Source organism: Cloeon dipterum, chromosome 3, assembly GCF_949628265.1.
Source record: "Cloeon dipterum chromosome 3, ieCloDipt1.1, whole genome shotgun sequence".
Lineage (NCBI taxonomy): Eukaryota > Metazoa > Arthropoda > Insecta > Ephemeroptera > Baetidae > Cloeon > Cloeon dipterum.
In genome coordinates, this window is record NC_088788.1 from 34,470,213 (window position 1) to 34,496,906 (window position 26,694).

Consider the following 26,694-nt stretch of genomic DNA (forward strand, 5'->3'; position numbering starts at 1 on the left):
AGTAGCAGAAACCCTGCGAGAAAAATGGACTGGCTGGGGAGAGTACGCCTTGAGTACAATTTACAATTTTCATCCTTGAAAATATTAATTTAATGACCGAGAATTTGTTTTGAAGAATGAGTAAAGAGGTCTGTCTAGATCCATCAAAATTGGCTTTTGAACTCGTCTTAAAACGTCCGAAATTCCCACCCGTGCAATTAAACACAATTTATAATTTAACTAGAAACGAAATCCTTAAATTGCAACCTTATTAGGGCACAATTTTCGAAAATTCTGACAATCACTCTCTGTGATGTTTGGTTTTGCCTCTTATTTTTCCGACATAAATCTAAATTCAAAAAACATTATTGTTTATTGCTGGAATACAGAGCGTGGAACCTTGCTTGCCTACATGCACGCCATAAAAGGAAATAAACATTGTTGAATGGCATCGCTGATAAATGAAGCTATTCAGTCAGGGGCAAAATAATCTCACGGCAGTCGCTTTCGTGAATTGTTCCAATGAAATGGCGAAGGTCGCGCTATTATTTCCATTATTTCAGTTCGTTGGCAGCATGCGAGCATCTCTGGTGGGAAAAAACAATTGGAATTCATTCATACCTGTCGACGTAGTCGCCGAGGAAGAGGTAGTTGGAGTTGGGAGGGTAGCCGAGCTTGTCGAAATGGCGCAGCAGGTCGATGTACTGCCCGTGGATGTCGCCGACGATGTGGACGGGGGCCTCGAGCTCCAGAAGCACCGGCTGTTCCATGGTCACCTCGCGACACGCGGCGATCAGCTGCCGGATGGTGCTCTCGCTCAGACGCGCCGACAGCTGCGGACACCGAGACACAAATTGGGTCAAACTCGGGCGGCACTAACTTTGCCCTAATCGCACTCTGTTGGTTGGTTGTTCAAAACTTTGCTCTCTGTTCCGGGAGAAAGTTGCTGGCCTTTAACGGCTTATCCCACATGCTGGCTTACAACAAGCGAAAGTCGTCAATTTTATTATCTTTCTTGGTTTGAAGAGAGCCAACTTTTGATCTATTAAAGTAATATGGTTCCTCATAATTTGTGATAGGGTCGCCGTAAATGGCCCGAACGCACTCTAACGGAATTTCCCCGAAGAAATGGCCCTGAAAGCAATTTGCCCGATTTCTATCTACTTTTTCCTGGATGAAATCGATCAAACAGATTGAGAAAAATACCTGATCTGGCAATTTTCGATCTCGTTTGATCAACTTCCCGTCAAGTTGGTCCGGGCCAAATAAATTCGGGCTTCTGTGTGATCACATATTAAAGGATCTCTACTTGTAGATACATTTTTCATACTTCTAATTCCACTTTTATAGAAGAAAATATTATCATATTAAATTTATAGCTGAAAACTGTCATAAAGCGAAAACGTCTGAAATGGGTGTGAAATCCTGAAGTGTTATATACCAATAAAACTGCTAAAAACTACTTTTTCTGGTTCAATGGGCACTTAAATTTTGATTTAAGCAACTAGAAGAAAATTAATTATAAAATTATTTATTTATTGGGACCGCCTTCTATATGTTATAAACCAATGCGAGTGGAAAAACAATCAATCAATACAAATAATACTGAACAATGAGTCCGTTTTATGCGGGGTTCACCAATTTTGCAATGCGCAAAGATTAATTTTTTTTCGCACAAAAAAGCTGGAAAAACCACCAGTTTTGGAATTTCCGCATTTTCCCGATTTGAACCCCGAAAAAGTTACATTTCGCGTCAAAAAGAGTAAGAAATTGTGGAAAATTACGATGAGTTTTAACATTTCCGGCCTTTTGGAGAAACCAGTGGTTTTTATACTGATTTTGTACGTATCCAAATTTGTAGTCATCCATCGTGGGAATTTTTGATCTTCAATAAAAATGTATGCTTTTCGGAAAAATGCGCAATATTGCAGAAAAAGCCCGCAAATAGCCAGTTTTTTTTGCAATGCAGTTATCGACAAAAATGCGGGTTTTTGCGAAACCTGGTTCTATGTGTTAATTAATTTTCCTCAATTCATATTTAATTTAAAAATAATTGATGTGGATTTAAAATGGCAAAGCTTAAAAAATCATATTAAAATAAATTAGAAGAGTTTCACCACGCAAAGTTAACAGGAAAAGTTTTTGTGCAACCAGTTCTAGCAGAAACTGGCAATCAGGTGAAGCTAATTTAAAACTTTCAAGTTCCCTGGTACCAAGGGCAAATTAACGACCTCTCTGAAGGTCGCACAGCTTGAACATAATATTAAACAAAAACAATTACAGCATGAGGTGTGGTATACGTGGGACTGAAAACACATGGTGCGCAGCACAAGGACAACACACATGAATTATTGCAACTAATCATGATGCACATCGCAGCATAACGCTCATCGCGCTCGCATTAGCATGCATTAAAGCACGAGTTGGGGCGCAAATAATGCTGGCAGGGCAGCTATAGGCAAGGGCAAAATCCAATTAGAGTTTTGCGCAGCGTGAAACCCAGCGTGATTGCATGTCTTTTAATTAGTTGGATTTAAACGGTCGTGTGTCCGAAAAGCGGTGGGCTGCGCATTAACACGCGAGTTTCGCGGGAAGAGAGGAAGGCAGGAAAACTGGCTCTTGACTCGGTTCGCGTTCGCACTGCCGAGAAGGGGGCTCGATCTGATCTCGAGGGGCAAACAGTCAGTCAAGTCAGTCGATCGGGCAGCGAGTGGAGAGAAAGAATGAAAACACTGCACTTCACAACGACTGATAAGGCGCGCGCGAGAGAATAAAGAGGAGCAAGGATAGAGAAGGCTCGTTCGGAGTAGGTCATTGGAAATGAAAATTTCTTTCTCGTCTGGCCAGCAGGAAGCCGGCCCCAAGGACGACGGAGTGGAACTTCTATAGATTTTCTCTGTCAAACCGTGTCTGATTTATCAGATATTACCCCCGACCCTTGTCCTCTCGCTGATGACTAGGAGTGAGAAAGGCTGTTTGCAGCTGCGTTCCGCGAATACCTTTTCTGCTCTCGTTCGACGCAATCACTAAATTCTCTTTTTCGGCTTCTCTGAGCTCAACAAATTATCTAGATCAGGCGAAAAACTGCATGTTAAAGCGACAAACCGCTTTGAAAATTTTTAGTAATTTAACTCTAATTGACAGCCCGTTTGATCGAATTTTAAGACATTCTTACCAATTTCAAAGCAATGGGAGATATTTGAGTATTTCTGAGATGTCAGAGATCGCAAAAAGGTGGTAAATTTCAGTGAATCAACGGGTAATAGCTGGTTTTTGCACCTTTCCCGTGGCTTTCTGGCGTTTAAATCAAAGACCTCAGTACGGGAGGCGAAAAGATTGGGCCCAAGCTACTCTGCCAGCCTTTTGTTATCCGCTCGGTGGTGTTATTGGGACCCCCGATGAGCTCATAGCCCACGGGATGTGCTGAGCAGAGGTTAAAAATGTAAAAAAATAAAACTAATTGGCTGCTCTATCTCGCACAGCTTCTCATAACTCACTATAACGTCGTAAAATTAAACTCATTTCCCTTGGTGAATATAGCGCTGGAGTAAAACAAACTCACCACAGACTAAAACTTTGCATCGAAGCAGTTTCCTTGTAACTTGTAATGAAAAATTAAACTGCGCACTAATTAAAAATGTATTATCCATTTGCTCTTTGTCGCTGGAAAGCATGTACAACTTGCAACAAAACATAGTTGGAAATTTCCTTTTTGCTGCAAAACAATATGAAAGAGACTAGCAAAGTAGCAAGTAGCCTCCTTATAACAAAGACTCTGCCTCAAAGCGAGGCTCATCTCGTTAAAAAAAAGTCGTTAGGTCGGAGCAATAAACCGCAAGAGAGCCATTTAAATTTTAGGACATTTGGTCGAAATGCCGTTACAAACGTACGCGATCTAATTGCAAAGTGTAATAAAACTGGCGAATAAAGAAGGCGGGCGCCTTGCAAGAAAATCCGTCCTTGCGGTGTCAGCGGCCTGTTCGCTTGCTACAAGTGCGCAAGGCGACGGCATTAATAAATTGCTGTCTTCCTCCCCGAAGGTTTGGTGAAAAAACTACATCATTCTTTCGGCCAGATGAGAGCCGAGGCTTTTTCAGCACAAATTTCTTCGCAGCGCAGCCAGGCTGTTTTCCAGAGGGACCTTCACAAACTCTGAGTGTGTTCCATTCGCGTAATCACGGGAGTCACGCATCATTTCGGAGCGAGTGCGTTCGTAAGAGGAAAATACGCGTACGAATTGAAGTAATGATTGAGTTCCTTTGATGACGTCATGATTTTGCATGAATCCATGAGAATGCTAGTTATTTTCAAGAAGCTAAAATGCAGACGAGAGTCTATTGGTATTCAGATCGCTGACAGTTTGATAAATATTGGAAATCCCACATACAGAATGGTTTGGCAGACAGTTTTTTTCAGGATTTAACGATGGATGGAATTAAAAGGTCAAAATATTTTCAAAAGTCTCCCAAAGCAGAAATAAGATGTTTACTTACTATCTCTTATGGTCGAAGTGCAAAACAACGAATTGAATGACATAAATGTATTATTATTTTATTTTATTATTCAATTCAATTCATTTTATCTGTCTCTTAGCATGGTAATACATTCAGGTGAGGATTATCTTATTTAACTATTTAACGTGTTTTCGGTTAGCAAACAAATTTAAAAGATAATTCAACTGTCAGAGACTCACTATAGGGTGGTTTTAGGTTGTATTGGTTCTAAAATTGTACTGGAAACCGATCTATGACATTGACCTTCGAGGGCGCCAGAAAAGTTGTTTGCCGAGTTCAACGGTGTCCGAAAACCAGCAAAAATGTGAAATTCGGAGGTTTTCCCACGGCACTTCCAAAAGGCTGAAAATTGCACCAAAAATCCTCAAAATCGCCGGACCCCTAAGGCAAACGCTCTTATAATTTCGGAGACTTTCAGATAATACCGCAATTTAAGTTCTGAAAATAAGGGGAGAATTTTTATTTTCTTTCCTTTTCGTTAAACTCGTTAAACAGAGTCTGATTGTGAGAGCCCCTGCAGTTATAAGAATTATGCTTTTTGCTCGGCAATAATGTTCGGCGTGTTGCATACATAACTCGATTGCTCACGCGGATTTCTGTGAATGACAGCTATATTATGTAAGCTGCATTATTTGCAACTTGCAAAATTAGTAATAATAGTACAGTAATGTCCTTATAGTGGCGATTGAGCAACGAAATCGTACAACGGTAGATTATTTTCTGCTTTGCGACAAAAAAGTGAGGCTGTGTCGTGTTATTTGGCTGAAATTACGTGAGAAAATAAATCAAGCGATATATTTAGAATGTCAGTGAAAATTAATTCAAGCCAAATTATAGCGTTGATATAAAGCCCTCTACATAACAGCAATTTTATTTTACTTTTTAAATATGCATCCAGAAAAAAGCACAGATTAAAACATATTCGTACCTCTTTAGTCGACGACGGATTTTTCTCATACTTCTTCTTAGCGTTGAGAAGTTGATCTATAACCTTGTCGACCTCCAATTTGCTCTTCATTACTCTCGGCGATGAATTACAGTCGGCTACAACTCCTGATTTTGCTGCAGCTGGTCCGCGGCGTGTTTCGCCGGTGGAGGGAGCAGGCCGAGTGAGTGAGGACGGGAGGCCGAAAGCGACGACGTAGTGGTAGTGGTGGCGGGCGGGCGGGTGGATTCGCTTGGCCGCCCCGCCGCCTGCACGACACTCCCTCTCGCTCTAGTCCCCTTATTAGGAGGGCTGGCTAGGAGAGAGTAAGACGGTGGGTGCATCAAATATTTAATACATTGTACTATATGGGGCAGGCAAGAAAACTTGCTTTGAAGATCCGCGCTCCTTTCAATTTCCGTCTTGGCATTCTACCGACACTGGGTTTTTTCATACTTAATGGAGCACTATGCGGCTTTGAGTTGTTTGTATGCAGAGAAACCCTTTTTCTCCACTAATGCAATTGTTCTGACAACACATATTTTTTTGTTTAAAGCAGGCTTTGCATTGCATAAATCTTTTTAAAATGTTTAAATTAAAAAATTAAAAAAAACGACGAAAAGTTATTTTCACATAATATTTTGATGATAAAGACGCTTTGATTTAAATAATATAGAGCTAAAAATAAAATTTTGAGTATGTCCTGGAATTTTTCGAAAATTTTAAATGCAGGACATCTTGGTCAGGATGAAATTTTTGCCACTCTCTATAGTAAGATTTACGCTTAGCAACCCTCTTTAAGGATTTATCTTTGAAGGCCAAAGATCAAGGTCAAAATTTTAAACTATAAATGTACAAAAAAGCTCGAACAACAGCAAAAGCATGATAGTATACTTCTTACTACTGCAGCCTAGATAGCTTTCATATCGTTATGAAATTTTCAGGGGATATGTATGAGGACGTATTAATTAAAGTGTCAACGCTAATTTTACCCCTACGATTTTTCCACTCCCTAAAATGTGAATTTCCGATATTTCGGCTTCTTGGGAAACGTGATTATAGTTCATTCGAGTCAAAAAGACCTAATTTTCATCAAGGGTTGTTCCAATTCCGGCCACACCACCTCAAAACAACCCCTACACAACCTCAAAACCCAAGTAAATTCGAAACCAGGCAGAGATTCAACTTGCTCACGTCAATTTCTTGTGTGTCTGGGTTGTAAACACAAAGCTGATTAAATCCCTGACTGCAGTAACCCCCTCACCCCCTTTAACTCCTGTGTTCATAATTGTAAATATTAAAATGTCCATATTTTCGTAATATAAGAAACAATAAAATTGGAAAACTTTGAAGTAACTTGTTTAGAGATTTTATAAAAGTTTCTAAGCGCTCAATGAAAACATTATTGTTTAACACATTCTTTTATTTTGATGCAGCTATATCTAATTGTTTTATACTCTGGTCATTATTCCGTTCATTTCCACCCATGTGTTTACGTATTATAGCAGATAGCCGATAATAATCACACGATAGTCAAAAGGCCTTGTAGTTAAAAGGTAAACAAGCGTGAAACACGCATACTTACCAAAGCTGCAACCTATCAAGCAAGTGATCTGCGTGTTGGGAACGCTTAAATTCCATTGCACGCCTGGGAAATGAGTTTTTGAGCCCGCAGTTTGTCTACAGTTAAGGTTAAGGTGGATCCTCAAAATCCTACTCAATTTTTAATCGATTTTGTTCTGTCATGTGAATTTTAAAATTTACCATCGCATTCCTTTTTATAAAATTGATGGTCAGACAGAGAGCATAATAAGTATATTTAGCCCGCCGAATTTTTTTAAGTATTCTTGGTAACCAAAAAAAGGCATCAAACTTAAAAAATCAGAAATGAATGTTCATCAAGAATTGTGTAATTCACAGAATTTTATTATATGCTAAAGCGATGCTTAAAATTTAAGTTCACAGATAAAACATTTTGTTCCATTTGATCATCAGATAAATATTTACGTCCAACCCGTCACGTCATTCTTACCATGGAAATGCCCAACAGGTTCCTGACCAAGCAGAAGCAACACCAATTTGTGGCACTATCGGATTACCAGAAAACCCATATTTATTCTCAGAAAACGCGAAAGTGGGAAAAAAACTAGAGTCAAAAATGTCAAGTTCATGCCAAATAATAAACTGTATTTTAAAAAGTAACTAAGAGTATCATCAATCAAGATGCTGGAGAGAAAAAGTATTACCAGACAATCATCCAACCGAGGTCAATGTATCGCAAAAAATTGCAACCGATTTATAACAGAAGTAGTATTTTGATGCGGTTTGATGAAAAATTTGTAGTCATTTACTTATGGTCCTGTGGCGGCGTTGCTTTTTTTTAACATATCACCAAAACGAAGTTGAACAACACTCGAGAGTCACATCGTCGAGGCACACAACAATAAGCAAACAACAAAGAGTGTGTTGCGGTCACTGACTCCTCACTCACTCCCATTCCGTGGTGCCGGGTGGCTTTGAGGTTAGGTCGTAGAGCACACGCGAAATGCCAGGTACAGCCAGTACGTCGTTGGCCATTCTCATCACCACCTGAACATCGATTTCAGAGTTAAAAAAAAGTAAAAAAATGGGTGGGGGAAGCACTGATCAGATGGAGGAAAAATTTTTCCAGAAAAATTCTTAGTTACCTCTTCAGGAATTTCCTTTCCAGGAGTGGCCGGCATACCAGTCATAAAGTCTTGAGTCAAAAATGGTCGCAGTACAATAGAGTGTTGGCAAGACGGGATTCGTCCAATCGAGTCTCGGTCAAAGTGGATGGGGATTAGCACCACTGGCATTTGACTCACTCGGCTGTAGAAGTCTGAGCTTATCAGCACCTGTCAATGATAAAAAAAATCGATTTTTCATTGAGTCTAAGCTTAGAATTAGAAATTACCTGGTTGGCAATATGGTCTGCTTGTCTGATGGTGCTAATGATGCTTGTTGTGAGATAGGTGGGGGTCACATCTTGCACGGGGTCTCGCACCATCTTGCCGAAAATGTAGCAGACACGGTTGATGTTGTGACAGATCCTAGGGATAATTCTGGCGAGGAACATGAGGTCCTCCCAAACAGGGGGACCGTCACACGAAATTCCCACTACGTAACTATAGCTGCGACTATCACCCTGCAAACAGAACAATTTTATTTGAGACGATGCTGAGTGAGAAAGTGCTTGGGGTCGATGTGACTGTTTAATTTTGAACCAACTTAAAATGAAGTAGCTTTACCTGAACGCCGACACTTCGGATAGGCAAAAGGATAGCTGCCAGCTGTAGCTTGCTCGAGATGAGAAGCAGTTGCTTCCTCTCTTCCTCAGTCGTCGCATTTTCGATTCTGTTTAGAAGAGCGTGTTTCTGCAATCGGATTGAGTCACATTTGGAAAATGAAAGCCACGCAAAGTCGCACCTTCTGCAGCATCTGGTTGTATTCGACAATAATTTTGACAACAACTTGTGACTCTGAAAAGTCTTTTTCAATGTACGGTTCCTCGGCACACAGGACACGCATGGCCAAGCCCGGCCCTGGGAAGGGGTGCCGCATGACCATGTCGTTGGGCAGTCCGAGGTCGCGACCCAAATTTCGCACCTCGTCTTTGTGAAAGTCTTTGAGCGGCTCGACAACACGGCCAGCACTTCTCAGCTGCCGCACGAGTTCAGTGTCGTTGTGGTGGGTCTTGATCACGTCGGCTTTCGAGCTGGCCAGAATGGACGCCGACTCGATGAGGTCAGGTCTCAGGGTGCCTTGCCCGAGGAATACGTCTTCCGGACGCAGATTCAACTCCTGGATAATTTCGTTGGCAAGCTGTCGGCACAAGAGTTAGTTTTTGAGATACAGAGTCTCTTAGGTTTCTAGAGGTCCCATCCGTGAGATTTAAGGCGGAAGCTGGCAGTACCGGATTAGCCGAATTTTTTTCCCTGGCGGCTGGCTATTTTCACCGGCGGCTGACAATATTTTAAACGGGAAGTTTGATAGTGCTTGATGACCCGAGGGGCAGCAAGATATTTTTTCTCGTGCACTTTTAATTTAAGACCTTTTTCCCTGATGGCTGGCGCAGCGCAGCGCGGCTGGCTGAGACCTCTTGTTTTTGCGTTCACGTGAATAGTGAAAAAAAAATCAAAATTGCACGATCAGCGAAATATGCCCTCCTGAGGTCAGACTAGACCAGCAGAATTTAATTCCCAAGCGTGGGCACTTAAACGACTTCTGACGGGCTCTGTATTGGTTCAATCTGCAAGATCTACACGCTGCTAGAACGGCCAAATCAAGATCTTTCAGAATATGTTCAATTGGACCCTTTTGAAACCATCTTAAGAGTGAATTTGGGTGAAACTCACATGGACAAACATATCTCCAATGATTTTTCTCTTCTCTTCCGGAGAGATAGTGGCATTTAGCGTTTTAGTAACGTGTGCCCTTGAGGTAGGATCCCTTTTATCTGCTGGAATGACTGTTGAACCATACGCAAACTTCTGAGCTGCGTTTACGGCTGGAAAGGAAGCAAACATTAAGAATGGGCGACTTTTAAAAAATAAGATACCCACTTCTCAATTTTAGACCCAGGTTGCTGAGCGACTCTTCCACCTTTTGGCTCTCCTGCTTCCTCATGAAGCCGTTGTCTATGTGCACAGCGATAACTTGATCGTCTCTCAGAGCTTTGTGCAACAGTGCCGCACACACCGTCGAGTCAACTCCGCCACTACATAACAACTGTCACCAAGCAGCCACTGTTACGCATCTCGTCAAAAGTTTCTTTTCGCGAGCTTACCAAAACTTTGTGGTTTCCAACGGTGTCTTTTACGTACTTGATGCATTGCTCCTCTCTGCTCTGCAGGGTGAAGTTGCCAGTCAGACCGGCAATGTCCATGAGGAAATTCTTCATCATGGCCTGGCCGTTCGGGGTCAAGTCCACCTAGTGGCACACACACAGAATTAGGGCCACCTCTCCAAGACAGAGCACTCAAACATGCCTCTGGATGGAACTGGACACCATACAGTCTCATCTTGTCGTTGCAAATCCCTGCTACTATGGATCCAGACATGGAAATCACTCTGAAGTGTTCCGCCACCTTGTCAATGCTGTCTCCGTGAGTTAGCAACACTTGCTGTTCCTTTTGGAGGCCCCTGCAGTGAAGTGTTATGTTTAAATTTGACAAAATAGGAAATAAGAGGCGAAAATGAGACGTACTTGAAGAGCAGGCACTTTTCGTCCACGTCAATGCTGAACTGACCATCTTCTCTGACCTCTTTGCGCACCACTTGGCCGCCAAACTCTTTGTTAAGCATCTGCATGCCATAGCAAATTCCTGCAAGCAAAGGCATGTTTAGAAATTTAATAGGGATACTGCGGGCAGGGTTTACCTAAGACGGGCACTCCTATCCTGAAGATGTCAGCATCGTACCTAGGCGCATCCTCGGCATAGACCGAGTTCGGCCCACCAGAAATGATGACGGCCCTGAAATGAATGAGGGTTTTTATTATTTGTTTACAGTCAGTTCTAATTCAAAAGGTTTAATGGGTGCAGGAATGTTTGATAGAATGTAGCCTTGAACTTATTCTTTATTGTCAAGGGTGTTCTCTATCAATTTTTCTGTAGGAGGTTTGTATCAACCATCAGTCAAGTCTATTGTCATGACAGCTTTCTTGACCTCCATGTAAGGTGTAAGTAGATCTAAATATCAAATTGAATTCAACGAACTTTGAAACAATAAAGATTGTCGACACCCTTCAGAATTGGACGAAATTTGCCATTGGTATTAAGACCAAAGGGAGCGAGATACGATGTGATAAGTCCAGAATTTAGATTCTCGTGGTGGAAAACACATGGAACGATATTAAGAACGCTCAGTTCTGACTAATTTAATATTTAACACGAAAATTCCATCCCCCAGGGAGCAGGGGATGGGTCTTAGCCCCAAACATCACCTCGAAGAAACAAAATTAATTATTTATTTGGGCAAAGCCGGTCGATATCTACACAAAAAATTACTTTATTTAAAAAAAATCATTTTCAGGGTGCACAAAGCCACGTTTTATCACTTTGACTCGTACTTTCAAAAAAAAAAAAGGTGTTAAAAGCATTGATACAAAGTGTATAGGCCACAATTTGTCTATCTGGGATTTTTGAAATTTTATTTAGTGGGGTATGCCAGAGTTTTTAAACATTTGACTTGATTTTTGTGACTTTGACTTGCTGCCTTAGTCAAATTAAGGACGTTTTTCTCACTAATTTTTTGACCTAACTAGCTCAAACCAGGAAATAATTATCAGGCAAACCGCAATTTTTGGCTTTGACCTGATGTTTTAGGGTACTAGGGTTTCGCCTACAGCAAATTTCATGCCAACAGGGTTTCGACACTGTTAATTTGATACCAATAATAATTAAAATAAATTTTAGGAAGTTCGTTTAAAGAGAAATCGGGCACAGATACTTTTTCTTGAACCTAACTGCTCAGCACTTCCCGTGGGCTCCAATAACACAGGCTGGGCCCAACTTGGCCACCTTTACGCCACCCAGCACCTAGATCTTTGATTTAAATCCAAGACATTTGTTCCTAAAACCACTGTAAAGGTGGGAAAACCAGCCCGTTGTGGTATCTGAGAATTTCTATACAGTAACACTAAACTAACAACCTTTTGCCATCTCTGACATAGGGCAGCCAGTAATGAATCGCACGAATGCTAAAAAAATCTCACACTGTGTCGAAACTGCTCATGCTTAACAATGCGAGCCATTGCGTTTCGACCCCGGGCGAGCGAGAAATTTGCTTTGCTATACTCACTTGTATCCCTTCTCCTTGATGGTGAAGGCGGGAGTGTCGAGCGGCAGCAACTCGCTCTCGACCTGCAGCTCGCGCACCTTCCTGTCGATGACCTTGCCGTACTGCGCCCCCGCGTCCAGAATGGCCACCCTCTCGCTGACCCCGCTGGCCAGGGCTCCATTGGTTCGCGTTTCGGGACTCGTGTTGTGCATGCTTGGAAAACAGCACTGCTGAAACAGCGAAGTGAGAACAGCGGCCAACATGAGTGCAATATTAATGTTATTGCAATGTGAAATGGGTGGAAATTTTCCGAATGGCACAACAAACAAACAAAGTCCTACGGAATGAGGGATGAGATGACGGCGGTGTCAAGAAGCGACTAACTTGTGAGTACACAGGCCGCAAGCAGAGGCGCGACGAGATCGAATAATTGTACTTATTCAGATCGAGAGCCACTTACCCAGGCCATTAATTAGCCAGCAGCAGTCTATTGGCAGCCAAAACAGAGCAGAATGTATTTCCACTTCACTTTGGCCACACTGAAATTTCGACGCGAGCCAAGAGTAATGACAAAGCAAAGAAGCCTTGACTCAACAGGACCGAAATAAATTTTCGCATTCTCAGCTGAGCGCAGTAAACATTTCAGAACAACAACTTGAGCAGTTGCACTTGGCCCTTGAAATTTATTTTCGATTTCATTCATGTTTTTCCTTCGACGTGAGGACATTATCGTGATGACACCGACATTCCGAAGATAATGAAACAATAATTATCACGCTCGATTAGGATAAAGACACCGCATGAATAAATTACTGTTCTTTTAAGGTCAAGTTTTAATCTTCAGCTTGAGTGAGACAAGACAGGACAAACACCTTTCATCGTTTAAAGTGGTTTCAGATCATTCATTTGAAATCAAGCTCTACTTTGCGGCGCGGCCTGTCCCTGCTCTACCCTCGGTGTCATTTTTATAAGCGAGTTAGCCGCTTATGCTTGGCACGCTCGAGTTATTTAGATCAAACGTCTCACATTTCAAATCAAGTATGTAGACAGGCGGTGTTGCAACTGGAACGCAGCGCAGAATATTGAGGAATGCATAAATTTAATATTATTTTGGGAAAAAGTGTGTTTTGGGAGTGGGCGGACCGCGCTCGCTGCTCACCGCAATCTGCACGTGGTTGTTCCATCAGAGGGATGCCAAGCCCCTTTCCTGCAAATAGACTGGTTCGATCGAAAACTCAACTAAATCTCGCAGAAATCAGATTGAAATTTAAGAAAGAAAAAATTATTAGTCAAGGTGTGGTGGCACAACTCAGATACCTTATCGAGGTCAATTTTCGTCGCCCCCAAGGGCTGTCCGAAACTGTCTAGCTGACGTCCACTCGAACAATTAAGTTTTATTTCCATTGGATCGTAATGGCCGAACCGCAAGGTTCACAGCACGCAACTTATGAAGGAATAAAATTGCCGAAAACACGAAACGAAAGGGTTTGTTTTGATGCCGCACGGCGTGCCCACCACATACAAAATACGCAGCTCATTGGCCCAGATCACGAATCGCAGTAATCGCACTACGACTGTAAATTCGACACTAATCCGGCATCGCGCTCGTTGATACCGCTAAACAAAAGCACTGCTGCAGAGAGAATGAAAAATCAGGGAGTTCACCCACCTGTTTCCAAATCACCGACGATTATTCAGGGCGTCGATAGGAAAACTCAAGTGACCACTCGGCAATTTTCCACTAAACTTTGAGCACGGCACTGTGACAACTGCTGTTGCTTTCCATCGCTACGTGGCGCGCAAGTACAAAACAGACGACGACTAACCGCGCTCTAGCTTGCAAAGTTTGAAAATTATTCAATCCTATCACTATCAATCTCTATTATGATTTGAAATTAAACGTGTGACTGTGGTATTTTTTTTATCGTTTTGACCCTTCAGGTGAGAATTACTTTCTAGCTTCCTGCTAGGTTGGTACCTAGTAAAATAAAAAGCCGAAAGAACTTATTGGCTGTCAAATATTGGGATTTTAAAATATATTATTTTTAGTTTTCAAATGCTCTGGAAATAAGGAAAAGGCAAAAATTTTACCCACGTTGTTGTTTAATTTTTCTGACATAATGTTCTACAAAGTTTGCATAATATGCTCATCAAGTGGCTGACGCACTTGCTCGTTACTAAAAATTATGATTTATTTCGCCAGAAGATATATATTGTATTAAGCTCTTATTTTGCACACACTATCGTAAAGACTCTGTGACGAGAGGAATCGAAATCAAGCAAAATCCTGCGACATACTGTTTAACATCTCGAGAAATTTGGCAAATTCCGAAATTTAACGAAGAATGTTATTTAATCCTCGTTTGACTATCGTATTTTATTAATCTTCTGAAAAATTTTAATTGATGCGATACAATTTTCAAAATATTGGGTTAGTCAAAATTTGATCTCTACAATATGCAATTATAAATAAGGACATTTTGCTTAAGTTAAAATTCAAATTTTCAAATTTACTCCAAAATTTCCAGCGTTTGACCACATTCTCTTGGCAGGATTTCAATTCTACTCGTCAAGACCTATCCAACAGCGCATAAAACCTTTTAGGGAAACTTTTTGTTGTGAAATAAAAAAGGATTTAAAATAAGGAGACAATGCTCGCCATTTGAAAAGCATTCTTAATTCTGCAACCATTTTTCTCAAAAATGTCAGTGCTACTTATTGTGAATCCTAAGATATGAGTTAACGCATTAGCAACATAGGGATTTTCCAGGCCTATTATTTAATTAAAAAATATTCTCTCAAGGAAAATAGGTCTTTGTAAATTTTAAATTTATTGAAAATCAAACAAAAATTAGTCAAACAAATTATTTATCTAGTAAGTCCAAATTTGAGGCCAATGTTGACAGAGGCAAGTTGTGCTGCCAAGTAGCGCAGAGAATGTGGCAGCTCGACGTTGCGGATATCACTCTCGGGCCCGCACACCATGCACTGCAGAGACTCGGGCACTCCTTCCTTGCTCGGCAGCAAGCAGACGCTGAGGATGCTGCCGCACTGCACGCAACAAGTGGTCTGACTGCGGTCCGAGCAATGGTACAGACGGTCCTGCAGCAGGAAGGCGGCGCCGTGCGAGATGATCGAGTCGCGTTCCATCTCTCCGAAACGGACACCACCTCCTCTCCGACGGCCCTTGACCGGTTGCCGCATCACGGGGTCGACAGCACCCACTGAACGCACCTGCCACTTGTCAGACACCATGTGCCGCAGTCGCTGGTAGTAACATACTCCAAAGAAGATGGAAGCCTGCATCTCCTGCCCAGTTACTCCACTGTACATTCGTTCTGTGCCGTAATAGCTGTATCCAGCTGAAAAATTATTAATACAAGTTGTAATGTTTTCATTCAAATAATACAAATTTAAGTAGAGTTTTACAGAAAATTTGTTTATCTAAATATTGGGCATGATTATCAAGCAGCGACCATCAATTTTGTCTCTTCTAGTAAAAACACGATTTATATCACACTTAAGGGAATTTTACCAAACTTTGCAAAAAAACTGGATAAAATTTGACGAGAGGGACCGACATAAAGCGAAAAAATGACAAAAACAGTTTAATTTTTCAAGAAAAAAATTAATTGAACAATGCGCCATGAGAAAAATTAAATTCGCTTACGCATTAAACGCCAAGCCTTAAAGAGGAAATACAATTTTTGAATTATTGGACAGATTTGAGAGCAAAAATTTTAATTGAAGTCTTGTAAATTACAGTTATTTAAATTCGTGAAAATTCAAATCAGGGTTCTATTTTGAAAAACCGCAAATAGGCGGACGCGCCTCACCGAAGGGCGTCGATTGGTACCATAAGTGGTGCCGTCCGGCCCATAGGGCCACCAAAAACCAAAGTTTGAAATGTCACGTCAAATATCGCGTTATTTTTTTTTTACTTCATACCTTCGACAAGCATCTTGCCAAAATAATCAATAGCCGTATCCTCCTCTGAAAATCGGAAAGGTGTTGCATCATGAACCCTTCCATGCACAGCAGCTGACTTTCCAGCCATCAGCTCAATCATCATAGCTGCAAGCGAAAATTTGTGTCACACAGTTTCCTTCAACTAAAAAATAATAAGGCCGTACCAATTGTCATTCGAGATGGGAAACCGTGGGGGTTGAAAACAATGTCTGGCGTGAGACCTGACTCGGTGAAGGGAAGATCCTCCGTGGGCCACTTCCTACTGCAGATGCCCTTTTGACCTGCCCTGCTGGCGAATTTATCGCCGACAGTTGGGTTACGCTATTAAGAAGAACATTGTAACAAAAGTGTGGTTGGTTAATTTTGGTATGCATACAGGCACTCTAAGAGTGATGCACACTCGAGATGTTGGAGGAACTCGTGTTGAAGTTTGAGGAGTTCCACACAGGCGGACATTGTCGACCAAGACGTCTTCTTTACTGTGGTGGCGGTGAACTCTGAAGGCACCAGTAGCAGAATCATATGTGCTACAGATTACCAATTAGTTTTAATTTTGGTCCATTATGGAATGAAACTTACCAAGCAATAGGGTCACCTTCCTGAAGGTGGCAGCCGACAAAAGGAAGACCATCAGAGTCGAGAAATTCGCACAAATCTTTGTTGCTAGGATCGATTGCGAACACATTGTTCTAGAAAGGAAATTAGTTTTGGTAAATAACAAAGAAAGCTCAAAACATACAGGTGGGCAGTCGATGAACTCTGATTTATAGATGGTGCCATGTCCTAGGCCTCGCTCGTAGGAGGATTTGTTGATGATCATTGCGTCTTCCATGTCATAACCCTGAATGATAAGTCAATTAATGTATTGCTCAGTGCTGACAAACATTAACTCACCGTGTAAGAAATTACGGCTACGATGGCATTCAAACCCATAGCGTTGTTGTCCAGATTCACAGCGTCATAGTGAGCGGTGCGGAAAAGGGGTGCCGACGGTGTCAACAGCCTGTACAATTTGGTTTCCGACTGTAGGTGCCACGTGTGCGTTGGATTGCCCATGGATTGCTTACCCATCTGCAAAACAATAAAATTTACAGTCAATATTATGCAAGAAGTAGCTAAAAGCTGTTCTCCCAAAAATTCGCCCCTACTATATAGGTCATTTTGAAGCCTAAAGTCTGCAACCAAAATTTCAGACAAACCTGCGGACCCCTGACGATTCAGTAATTATTAGTGCTTTGAATTTTGAAATGACTGACCTGACACTGGTACATGTTTCGGGGACTCTGGTTGCAGTCAGGCATTGGGATCAAATTGGCGAGAGTGCTGAGGAAGGCTGTGGGTGAAAGTTCAAGGTGCGTAGCTTTGCTGTCCATCACCTCCGTGGGCCTGACGGCCACCTGCAGCCGCACCTGCTCCAGGGAGCCCAACAACTCAACGCGGCGAGTCGGGATGTGCAGCACTTTGCGCACAAATCGGGCAGCATTGGAAAAGATGTACAAGCCAGGATATTGCCCGCGAACGCCCTCTTCCTCCTCGATGAAACAGATCTCGAGACCCTGGCCCAATCTGGCCCCTGCAATCTTGAGCAGGCGCAATGTATTCACCATCTTGGCAGCTTTCTCGCGCTTCACAACGCCAACAACGCGGCCGTCAACATGTACAAAGTAATGCTTGTTGGCGACAGGATGTCTTTCAATCGCGTCCAAGCCTAGGGAAGAGAGGATTTCAGGCAGCTCGTGGATCTCCTCAGGACGGGTAGAGATGCGACAATATTTGGACAAGTGGTTCAGCAATCCGCAAGGAGTTCCGTCAGGAGTGTGAACAGGACAGATGAAACCTGAACAGGAAACACGTTGCATGTAGTAAAATCTAAGACACTATTTTATATAGAAATAAATCCAAAATAATGAGAGAGAACTGACCCCAAGCATCTGGAAGCAACTGTCGTGCGTCTGTCGTTCTCATCTCTTGGAAGAAGGAGCCTCTGTGAATGGCCCGAAAATGAGACATGTACCTCATTCGGTTAATATTTTCAGCAACAATTGTGAGCCCTTTAAGAGATAATTAGATATTAAATCTGTGTAACTCTATCAACTCGTTGTGTACCTTTATCCTGCATGAGTCCCAATCCCGAGTTGGATGTGATGTTCCCTGTGGCCAAAAAATTCGAAAGCGCATTTTCAAATGTACCACATCTTCTGATGCACTGGTCAAGTTCATCTAGAAAAAATCATTACAAAAAAACGACTAGATTACAAGGGACAACATACCGGTGGTGAACGCGTACAGTGAACCTTTAATTTTAGACCTTTTTGTGATGTTTGACTTAAGAGAAATCAACCACCTCTCTAGTTTGTCAGCCAAGACTTGCATGTACAAATGCCCGCCTAGGAGGGCTTCCTGCATCATCACTGTGTCCACTGATTCAGCTTTGATGCGGTTTTGCACAAAAGCGTACAGCTTGCGCACCATTTCACAGACGCACTCAAACTTGTCCTCGTACTTGTCAACGTGGATGCAAATGCATTGCCTAGGGTGAACAGAACATTAAACAAGTAAAAAAAGAAGCCAGAGAGTACTAACTCTATGATGTAGCGGCCAATTTCCACGTCAGTGTACCACGTAGGGAGCCGTCTCAGCTTTTCTCGGAAATTTTGACCTAAGAACGCCAATGCTTCCTCCTTTGTGTGCACATTTTCACTGTGGGCCTCGCGTAAATTTGTCCTTATACAACTATAATGAGTTGAAGTCTATTAATAATCTGAGAAAAAATATTTAAATTGGCATTATACCCCTGATAGTATTGATCCCCTTCAGCTCCATGAAGCAGATTGCTGTAAATTTCAACATCGGTGCGCTCTGTGGTAGCTCTCATGATGATGCTGACAGGAGCAAAGAAGAGTGTTTTCTCATGCGAAAACATGAATTTGCACGAGCCATCCAGGATGAAATGAGCCACGTTGTTCTGAGAAAGATTTTAGTGCTCTGTTTTTTGGCGATCGAATGAGGAATCATACCACTGATCTCAGATCCTCAGACACTGAACGCATCAACACACCCTGATCTGAAAATAAAGGGCCTCTGTTGCGCCAGGTACCACGCTTCAAGGCAATGGGGAAATTGCGCCTTGTACTGATAAGCATTCGAACAAGGCGCTCATGGCCTTTGACAATGAAGTAGCCTCCCCAGCAGTCCTCCTCTTCGCCTACTTTCACCAACTCACGGGGACTCATATCACTTAGATGACAAGCTTGAGACTGAAAGTTTGAAATGGGTTTATTCAACGCATTATAATTATATCAGAATTTAGTGTTCAAAGCCGCCAACATATTACCGATTTCAAGGCACTTCCGCTGCGATTTAGGATTCAATCCTGCTAGTGTAAATTCAGCCCTCAACATGGTTTCTTTAGATGTGTTGCAAACGAAAATCAGTCAAACCAATCGATAGAATCGTCAAAAAAAAAGGTTTTTCACGTTTCTATGGCAATTAGCTGGACTGATTTTTGTTTCAAATACATAAAAAGAAAATAATTTTAAGAGCAGAAAGCACACCAGCAGGATTGAGTCTTAAATCGCAGCGGAAGTGCATTAAAATGCAAAGTAACCGCTGGCGCAAACAACACTAAAAGGCTTTGGCAAGTGGCGAATTTAATATAATTTATTTCAATTTACCTTGAGCATGACAGGAACTTCCCCAAGATTTAGTTGAACTGACTGTCGTGGCTCTCCATCCAGCAAACAATGCAGTTTAGCTGTCAGCAACCCTTTGTAGGTTTCGCCTCTTTGCCGGCATTCGCTGGGTAGGATTTTTGTGCTCTTGATGGGCAACACCGAGTTGTAAATGGCAGGTCGGCTGATATTAAGGTCCTAAAGGGCGGCGGAACATTGGCATTAATAAAAGCAATTTACATAACCCTAAAAATCTGAGTGAACAATCTGATATAGATGAAAATTAAAAATAAAAAGATTATTACTGTAACAGTGAATGAAAGGCGTCCATGTCCATTGGGCAGCTCCATCTGCTGAGGCTTCAGGTGTTTAACAATTAAACCCAGGCCTTCACTCAGCATCCAGTTAAAAGAGTCAACATGAGGAGTGCCAAGGGCCTCCAAAACTGGATTGGCTTCCTCCGGAGGTGGCCCAAACGTCGCTGAAGTTAGATGCCGGAGAGTTGGCTCCACGTGATCTTCCATTGTGCGTCTTTAACTAATCCTAAAAATGCGAAAGAGTCAATTAGTCAAAGAATCAATGTTTTCTTGAGCTCAAACCTCAAACAAAATATTAAACAACAAGAGAGCACAAGCACATGGTCAGCAAAACACCATTCTTTTCGAATGGAAATGGGAAGGGAACCAACCAAATTAAATATAATTCTTGTTAGTAATTGGTATAAATCATCAATCTTGATTCTTTTAGTTTTCTTGTAAATTTAGTAAAGCTCACTAGCTTGATTTCATTTAAATAACTACACAAAATCCGTGAAAATTAGTATTTAGTTGTTCCTTTTCTTGATACATAGTTATGGTGGTAGCCCTGCATAAACAAAACTTTTCAGCTGCATGCCGCATGACACACTGCACCGGCTGCACCGCATGTTTTTTCTCCGACAAAGCTGATTGGAACTGGGTCCTGGGTCCAGATCAGTCCAGATTCAACTGTCGATTTCTAATCTTTTGTTTATTAGACCTCATATTTATCTTAATAATTCAAAAGGCAAGGAAAAAATTTGTTGTATGGAAAAGTTACAGTTCTCGCCAAGTTATAGTTTTCGCCTTTATAGGGACAACAGATTTGATGCGTGTATACGGTAAAGTCGGCGAGAACTGTAGCTTTTCCATATCTTCATAGATTTAGATGTAACTTTTGCATAACGTGTTATTTTAATGTTCAGGGAAAAATTAATTCCGTACCTATTTAAGTCGTGTGTTAATTAAGAGAAAAGTGCCCAATAATTTTGAAATTTAACGACTGATTGGCCATTAAAATTGCATTTTACATCAAAATTTTCAGAATGACGTCTAGAGTGGTAACAAAAGCAGCAGCACTGCGTTTGAATGAAGTACCTCCAGTGGAGGTGGTTGTGTTCAACGACCGGCGACCTAAAGGAACGAAGGAAACCGAAGACGGGGCACTCACTGAGGAATCACTAAATTCGCTCAAGGGAGCAAGTAGCGACTTCAATCTCAAAAAAGCCAGATTTGAGGTAACAAAACTAGCGATGTCGTCTTTGAAATCTACTTCGAAAATGAAGGCCAAGGAGGCCCTGGCTATTAGTCTAGGGGCGCGGCCTGGGAAACGGAGAGGCGTTAACTACAGGTAAAAGACGAGAAGTATTTTCCTAACAGCAGAATTAATTCCATTGTGTAGGGATTTGAAGACGCAAAGAGAAGCTGAAAAAGAAGCTGAGGAGCATGACGAGAAAATGAGATCCCTAGGAAAGATACTAAAAAAAACTGGTCGAAAAACAGCCACTGGGAGAACTATGGGCAGTGCAGCAACTCCTAACAAGAGTCAGAAAGGAACGCCAAAGGCTCCGACCAAGCTGAAGTCAGGCATTTTGGGCAAATATGGAAAAGTAGACAAGGTAAGGCGAACTAAAACGTTAGCGTTTATGAAAAACTGTAATTTAATTTCCAGGCAAAACTCAACAAGTATCTCAAGACTCAAACAGCTGCCTCTTTAAGCACAGGGAAACCCGGGAAACCTAAAAATAAGAAATTCCAAAAATCAAAAAGATAGCTCCGCTCTCTTTGTTTGTAGTGAGTAACGAAATAAAATATTTTGGACACATATCGTACACAACTATTAATGTCAAATTTTTACCTTTGATAAAGGGGTGTTCAACCAGGGGAATCATTCAAAATCATTTATTAGTCTGCTATGTAAATTTTCCAACTGTAAAATTTTAAAACGGCATAATTTGCTCTATTAATTCATTAAATTGCAGTGGTGTCTATGAGTTGAACTAATTTAAATTCATAGAATTAATTTGATAATTGCTGTATATAGTTCACTTTTTCTAAATTCAAAGTGAAAATTTAATTTTAACAGTACTCCTATAATTGCGTCAAATATTCTGCGCTATTTTTTAAAACTGAAAATCTTGTGATATCTTTCCGTTTATTATTGACACGATCCAATTAGTATAATATAGATAAAAAATTAATAAATAAGTTAGTTTGAAGTAAGCACAATTAAAAAAACCATCCTGAGTTGGAGTGAGCTGAAGGTGGAAATAATTTAATTTATATTTATACAGTCAGAAATTGACATTTACAAAAGTTAAAATATTTCTGCAAAAGAAAAAAGGAAATGAATAAAATTTAAATGTAGTTTTAGTAGAAATTATTAATTAAAAAAATATCAAAATATTTATGACAAAAGAAACTAAATTCCTCGAAATTTGACGAGACATTGAACAGATCAATAATGGCGAAAATTACTACGCCTAGGGCTGCTAAATAGCCCAAGAAAAAAGCTGGAGGTTTCCCCCACCACTCACACAAGCCCAGGTATTTTTGGGCCAAAAAACTTGAGATCTGAGATATCTAGACCTCCCATGTACAATTTTCAAAAACAAACCGGGAGAAAATCCCAAAAACCCAAATTTATCAAGTTAAAAATCCGGAATATGGCAGCCTTTATTCAGTTTAATAAATTTAATAATGGTGTCAGCACGTCTTGTTCATTTTATTAAAAAAATTCATGTCATCAAATGCTCCAAACCCTTCGAAAAAAGGGATTTAATAGCGTTGGGCTGAACGAAACAGAGCAATCTGTCTATATATATTATTTTATACGTTCTTGAAAAATTAGCGAACGCGTTTGGCGGGCAGGTGGGCGTTGCTGCTTCGGCGCAGGCGCATTTCCACGCTTTCCTGCGCTTGGCGCTGGGGTTCTGTTGTTGTTGTGTTGTTTGACATTCAGACGCCGGCTCAACCCGGCGAATTTTTCATCTTGAATCATCAGATCAACCAGCGTCCAAAATGGTAATCTATCTATTGATTTTAATAGCAAAATTATTAATATAACCTATTTTCTTAATCATTTGACTAGACGATCGGTAAAAACAACAAAATGCTGGCGCATATAAACTACCGAGTCCGGGTGATCCTCCAGGACTCGCGCACATTTATCGGCACCTTCAAAGCGTTCGACAAGCATATGAACCTGATTCTTGGAGACTGCGAAGAATTCCGCAGAGTCAAGTCCAAGGTGGCCCGTGGCGTTGACAAAGAGGAGAAGCGGGTACTCGGCTTTGTGCTGCTGCGCGGCGAGAACATCGTTTCCCTCACCGTTGAAGGGCCGCCACCACCAGAGGAGGGCCTTCCCAGGGTCCCCATCCCAGGTGCCGCGCCTGGCCCAGGAATGGGACGTGCTGCTGGACGTGGAGTTCCAGTCGGCGCAGCAACTGTTCCTGCAGGTGGGGAAAAACAATAATACTATTTCTGCTGTACTAAAATTACTTAAGACTTGTGATCCCAATAAGCGAAAGATATGTATGTGTAGTTCCGAAGCATTAGAACTGCTATTAAGGTCCCTAAGTCTTCCATGAGCATTGAAATTAAAATTTGTGTACTTCAATTGATCGATTTAAGAGGTTTTTGTAGTTATTGAAGGAAAATTGTACTCAAAAAACCTCTGATTTGTAATTTCTGATTTATTATTGACCGAATCATTTGTGAAAAAATAATATAGTTGTTTTTGTCTTGGCTCGTCTCTTCAGGCAATATTTCTAATAATTTATGCTCCTATTAGGTCTGCAAGGTCCGGTTCGAGGAGTTGGTGGACCATCACCCCAAGTTATGGCGCCAGGTGGTGGACGAGGCGCAATGCCACCAATGGGTGGACCACCCAGGCCTCCAATGAGCAGAATGCCTCCAGGACCACCTCCAGGCATGATGGGCCCGCCTCCAGGAATGATGGGTAATTTCAATTGATTTATTTAATAATAATTGAAGTAAGAACAGAGCGTTGTCTCCGTTAAATTATTGGACCGAAACTTCTTGCATTAAGTCATTTTCTTAAAGCTCCGCATTTATATTAATTCACTCGACGTAGAATATAGTTAAGGTAGGCTTTATAGAAATTTAAATAACAATTTTTGACTATTTGAAATTCCTTCTAAAATAATAATAATAATACATTTATTTGAACTTTGGGCATGTACACAAAACGATAAAAAATCTATAATTTACCCAGGGTGCCGTTGATTTTTTTTTAATTTGGCTCAAAAGGTTGCATGCTAATAATTTGTCTCCTCACTGTAAAATCACGATTTATTTCACAAATTCGGGAATTTTTCCTAAATATTAGCTCACTATTTGACAGATTGCATTGGGAATCATCAAATTCAAACAAAAAATCGTTTAATTTAATGATTAATTGGGAAAAATATTATATATAACTGTTCCCTGGTACTGATTTCATTATTGCACATTGTGGAGAGAAACTACTACATGCTATGGTTCGCAATGCAATATTATCTTAAATTTTTGCCTGTAAATATCTACTGAAATTCAATGAAACAAATTTAATGCTGACTCGCATTTCAGGAATGCCTCCAGGCGTGATGGGAAGAGGAATTCCTCCTCCTGGAATGAGAGGCCCTCCTCCGCCAGGTATAAAGACATTTTGTAAAAGTACTTTATAGAAACTAATGATTGATTTTGATTTCAGGACCACCAAGGCCATTCTAAGCATTATTCTCAGTTTGGATGATTGGATGAGTGCAAGTGCAAGTTGGAGTTCAACTCTGCTTGCAACCGATGAAATCCAGCAAGATTGCTGTGCTGTACATACTTTTTTACTATAGCTATTAAACGCGTGGAAATAAATGGTTAGTCGCGTATGAATGTGGAAAGGAGATTCTTATTTAATCGTATGTAATGCACATTGAGCACAAGAATGCTAGTGGCGTTGAAAGAAATTAAATTCTTCAGTTGCTTGCGGGATAGGTGGAGTGGATTTTTGAAATATAATAACAGTAAATTGTTTTATCATGCTTCTGAGGAGACAACAGTACTTGTTAGAATCAAATTATATTCAAGACATGAGGATGAAGTCAGTTTTTTTGCACCAAAGTAAAAATCTATTTCAAAACGCACATATTAGAGCAATACACAAAGTAGCGTGACTGATGTGCAACCATAGCTGTCTTAAGTAAACCAATAGTGCACAGGCTTAAATAAAAAATTATATTTTACCATTTAATAACTCATTAATGAAAAAATAATTGCTATATCTTAATTTAATTTCTGAGAGACCTGAGGTACTAATTATAATTATAAATTTCACCTCAGGATATCTTCAACATCACTCATCAATGAAAAATGTTATTTTGGATTTGCGCTTGGCAATGTCACAAACTGAGGTTCGAGTTAAGTCTTATTAAAATTGTGGGTTATAGTAGGGAGGGCATCAGGAGTTGCGATGGGATGTTGCCACCCCAAGACGTAAATTGTAACTCACATGAGATCATAATCACGTCTCATCATTTGCCCTTCGGTCAGTAGTTTTCCTACGTATAACCAAAGCTTAGATAATGTTGAAAATAGACCAGTGCTGGAATCTGAAAGACTTTCTCATCGCATAGATTTATTTCGATTGTTGCTTGTTTCACTCTCTCACAACCTTTGACAAAGAAAAGAACTGTAACATTTTAAAAGCTAATGATTTAAGATTTTAATATTTGAGTTTTTGATATTAAAGACAGTTAAATATTAGTTTAAATTAAAATTGATATGAAGTTTGTGGTACTTATTGAGCGCCATCTGTTGCTGTAAAGAAGAACTTACAAATAATAGTGCTATTATGTTTAGGTTGGTATTGACAATGAGTCACATGGTATTGGGCACCTGCAACCTTCACGTGTATATTTACCTCCAGATCGAAAATCTTTTTAATTTTAAGGATTTTTAATGCCTAATAAATGTTTTATTTCGACTTTTTAAAATATTACATCTTTTTTAGGCCACAAATTTAATTTTAGATAATATGGTGATTTTACTTTAATATTTATTTTAAATAATAAAGGAGAAGAAAACGTTAGATGGGGTAAAATAATTTAGAATATATAAAAAACTGAAAAATGTTGATATCTTAAATTGTTCGGTGCACAACAAAATTCCCTTTCGCAAATATCTCTATTAGAAAGCGAATAATAGTTGCGAATTGCGATAAAACGATCAATTGCGAAGAATGTATTACAAAATAATTGAAAGTAGCACGTAGTACACATAAAAGCAGCGTCGGTTTGGCGAATGATAGATCAACGCAGCGAGTTTTGCGACCTGCCAGTCTGCAAGGTCGGTGTATTGGTGGTAGGGGGGCCCCTCTTCTCGCTCTTTCCAACCGATGTAATTGGCACAGCGCACACTTTTCGCAACTGACCCGCGGAAGGCGCGCACAGTTGCCTAGGCTACCTAGTCGCTAGGAAAAAAGAAATGCGCTACGCAAATTATATCTGCTCGAGCAAACAGAGCGTATTAGGGTCGCGACTACT

At 40.7% G+C, this 26,694-nt stretch overlaps 5 protein-coding genes across 9 annotated transcripts in view; 2 read left to right on the plus strand and 3 right to left on the minus strand.

Annotated features, from left to right (window-relative positions):
* LOC135941174 (serine/threonine-protein phosphatase alpha-2 isoform-like) overlaps positions 1 to 5,644 on the minus strand; it is a 27,151-nt gene extending 21,507 nt beyond the window's left edge. Inside the window, exons 1-2 of the mRNA XM_065486498.1 lie at positions 5,422 to 5,644; positions 601 to 812 (exon numbers count right to left, since the gene is read on the minus strand). Of these exons, the coding sequence (XP_065342570.1) occupies positions 601 to 812; positions 5,422 to 5,511 (302 nt within the window). The 5' untranslated portion in view covers positions 5,512 to 5,644. The remainder of the gene's footprint in view (positions 1 to 600; positions 813 to 5,421) is intronic.
* A 1,940-nt stretch (positions 5,645 to 7,584) lies between these two features.
* bur (GMP synthase burgundy) lies at positions 7,585 to 14,026 on the minus strand. 4 transcript variants are annotated; one of them, XM_065486477.1, is made up of 13 exons: positions 13,889 to 14,026; positions 12,241 to 12,446; positions 10,819 to 10,913; positions 10,646 to 10,763; positions 10,428 to 10,581; positions 10,226 to 10,369; positions 10,002 to 10,167; positions 9,795 to 9,946; positions 8,866 to 9,261; positions 8,688 to 8,813; positions 8,354 to 8,584; positions 8,106 to 8,294; positions 7,585 to 8,007 (listed from the first exon to the last, which is right to left on the minus strand). In XM_065486477.1, exons 2-13 carry the CDS (start codon positions 12,429 to 12,431, stop codon positions 7,906 to 7,908), a joined length of 2,064 nt encoding a protein of 687 aa, XP_065342549.1. In that variant the 5' UTR covers positions 12,432 to 12,446; positions 13,889 to 14,026; the 3' UTR covers positions 7,585 to 7,905. The 4 variants fall into 4 exon arrangements, with proteins under 4 accessions (XP_065342549.1, XP_065342550.1, XP_065342548.1 ...); XM_065486478.1 differs by having other exon boundaries at positions 12,241 to 12,449; positions 13,889 to 14,024; XM_065486476.1 differs by lacking the exon at positions 13,889 to 14,026 and adding an exon at positions 12,680 to 12,822.
* A 1,005-nt stretch (positions 14,027 to 15,031) lies between these two features.
* RpI135 (RNA polymerase I subunit Rpl135) lies at positions 15,032 to 20,638 on the minus strand. The gene is made up of 17 exons (XM_065486471.1): positions 20,459 to 20,638; positions 20,165 to 20,402; positions 19,863 to 20,057; positions 19,206 to 19,445; positions 18,981 to 19,153; positions 18,772 to 18,921; positions 18,459 to 18,718; positions 18,295 to 18,408; positions 18,111 to 18,239; positions 17,445 to 18,025; positions 17,083 to 17,259; positions 16,928 to 17,029; positions 16,768 to 16,877; positions 16,565 to 16,715; positions 16,353 to 16,509; positions 16,168 to 16,293; positions 15,032 to 15,581 (listed from the first exon to the last, which is right to left on the minus strand). The coding sequence occupies exons 2-17, from the start codon at positions 20,381 to 20,383 to the stop codon at positions 15,088 to 15,090; spliced, it is 3,378 nt and encodes a 1,125-aa protein (XP_065342543.1). The 5' UTR covers positions 20,384 to 20,402; positions 20,459 to 20,638; the 3' UTR covers positions 15,032 to 15,087.
* Positions 20,639 to 20,791: 153 nt separating this feature from the next.
* LOC135941179 (uncharacterized protein C1orf131) lies at positions 20,792 to 21,982 on the plus strand. 2 transcript variants are annotated; one of them, XM_065486505.1, is made up of 4 exons: positions 20,792 to 20,903; positions 21,201 to 21,506; positions 21,558 to 21,774; positions 21,828 to 21,982. In XM_065486505.1, exons 2-4 carry the CDS (start codon positions 21,202 to 21,204, stop codon positions 21,927 to 21,929), a joined length of 624 nt encoding a protein of 207 aa, XP_065342577.1. In that variant the 5' UTR covers positions 20,792 to 20,903; position 21,201; the 3' UTR covers positions 21,930 to 21,982. The 2 variants fall into 2 exon arrangements, with proteins under 2 accessions (XP_065342577.1, XP_065342576.1); XM_065486504.1 differs by lacking the exon at positions 20,792 to 20,903 and having other exon boundaries at positions 21,013 to 21,506.
* Positions 21,983 to 23,042: 1,060 nt separating this feature from the next.
* SmB (small ribonucleoprotein particle protein SmB) lies at positions 23,043 to 25,053 on the plus strand. The gene is made up of 5 exons (XM_065486503.1): positions 23,043 to 23,179; positions 23,247 to 23,613; positions 23,949 to 24,116; positions 24,746 to 24,811; positions 24,870 to 25,053. The coding sequence occupies exons 1-5, from the start codon at positions 23,177 to 23,179 to the stop codon at positions 24,887 to 24,889; spliced, it is 624 nt and encodes a 207-aa protein (XP_065342575.1). The 5' UTR covers positions 23,043 to 23,176; the 3' UTR covers positions 24,890 to 25,053.
* The last annotated feature ends 1,641 nt before the right edge of the window (positions 25,054 to 26,694 follow it).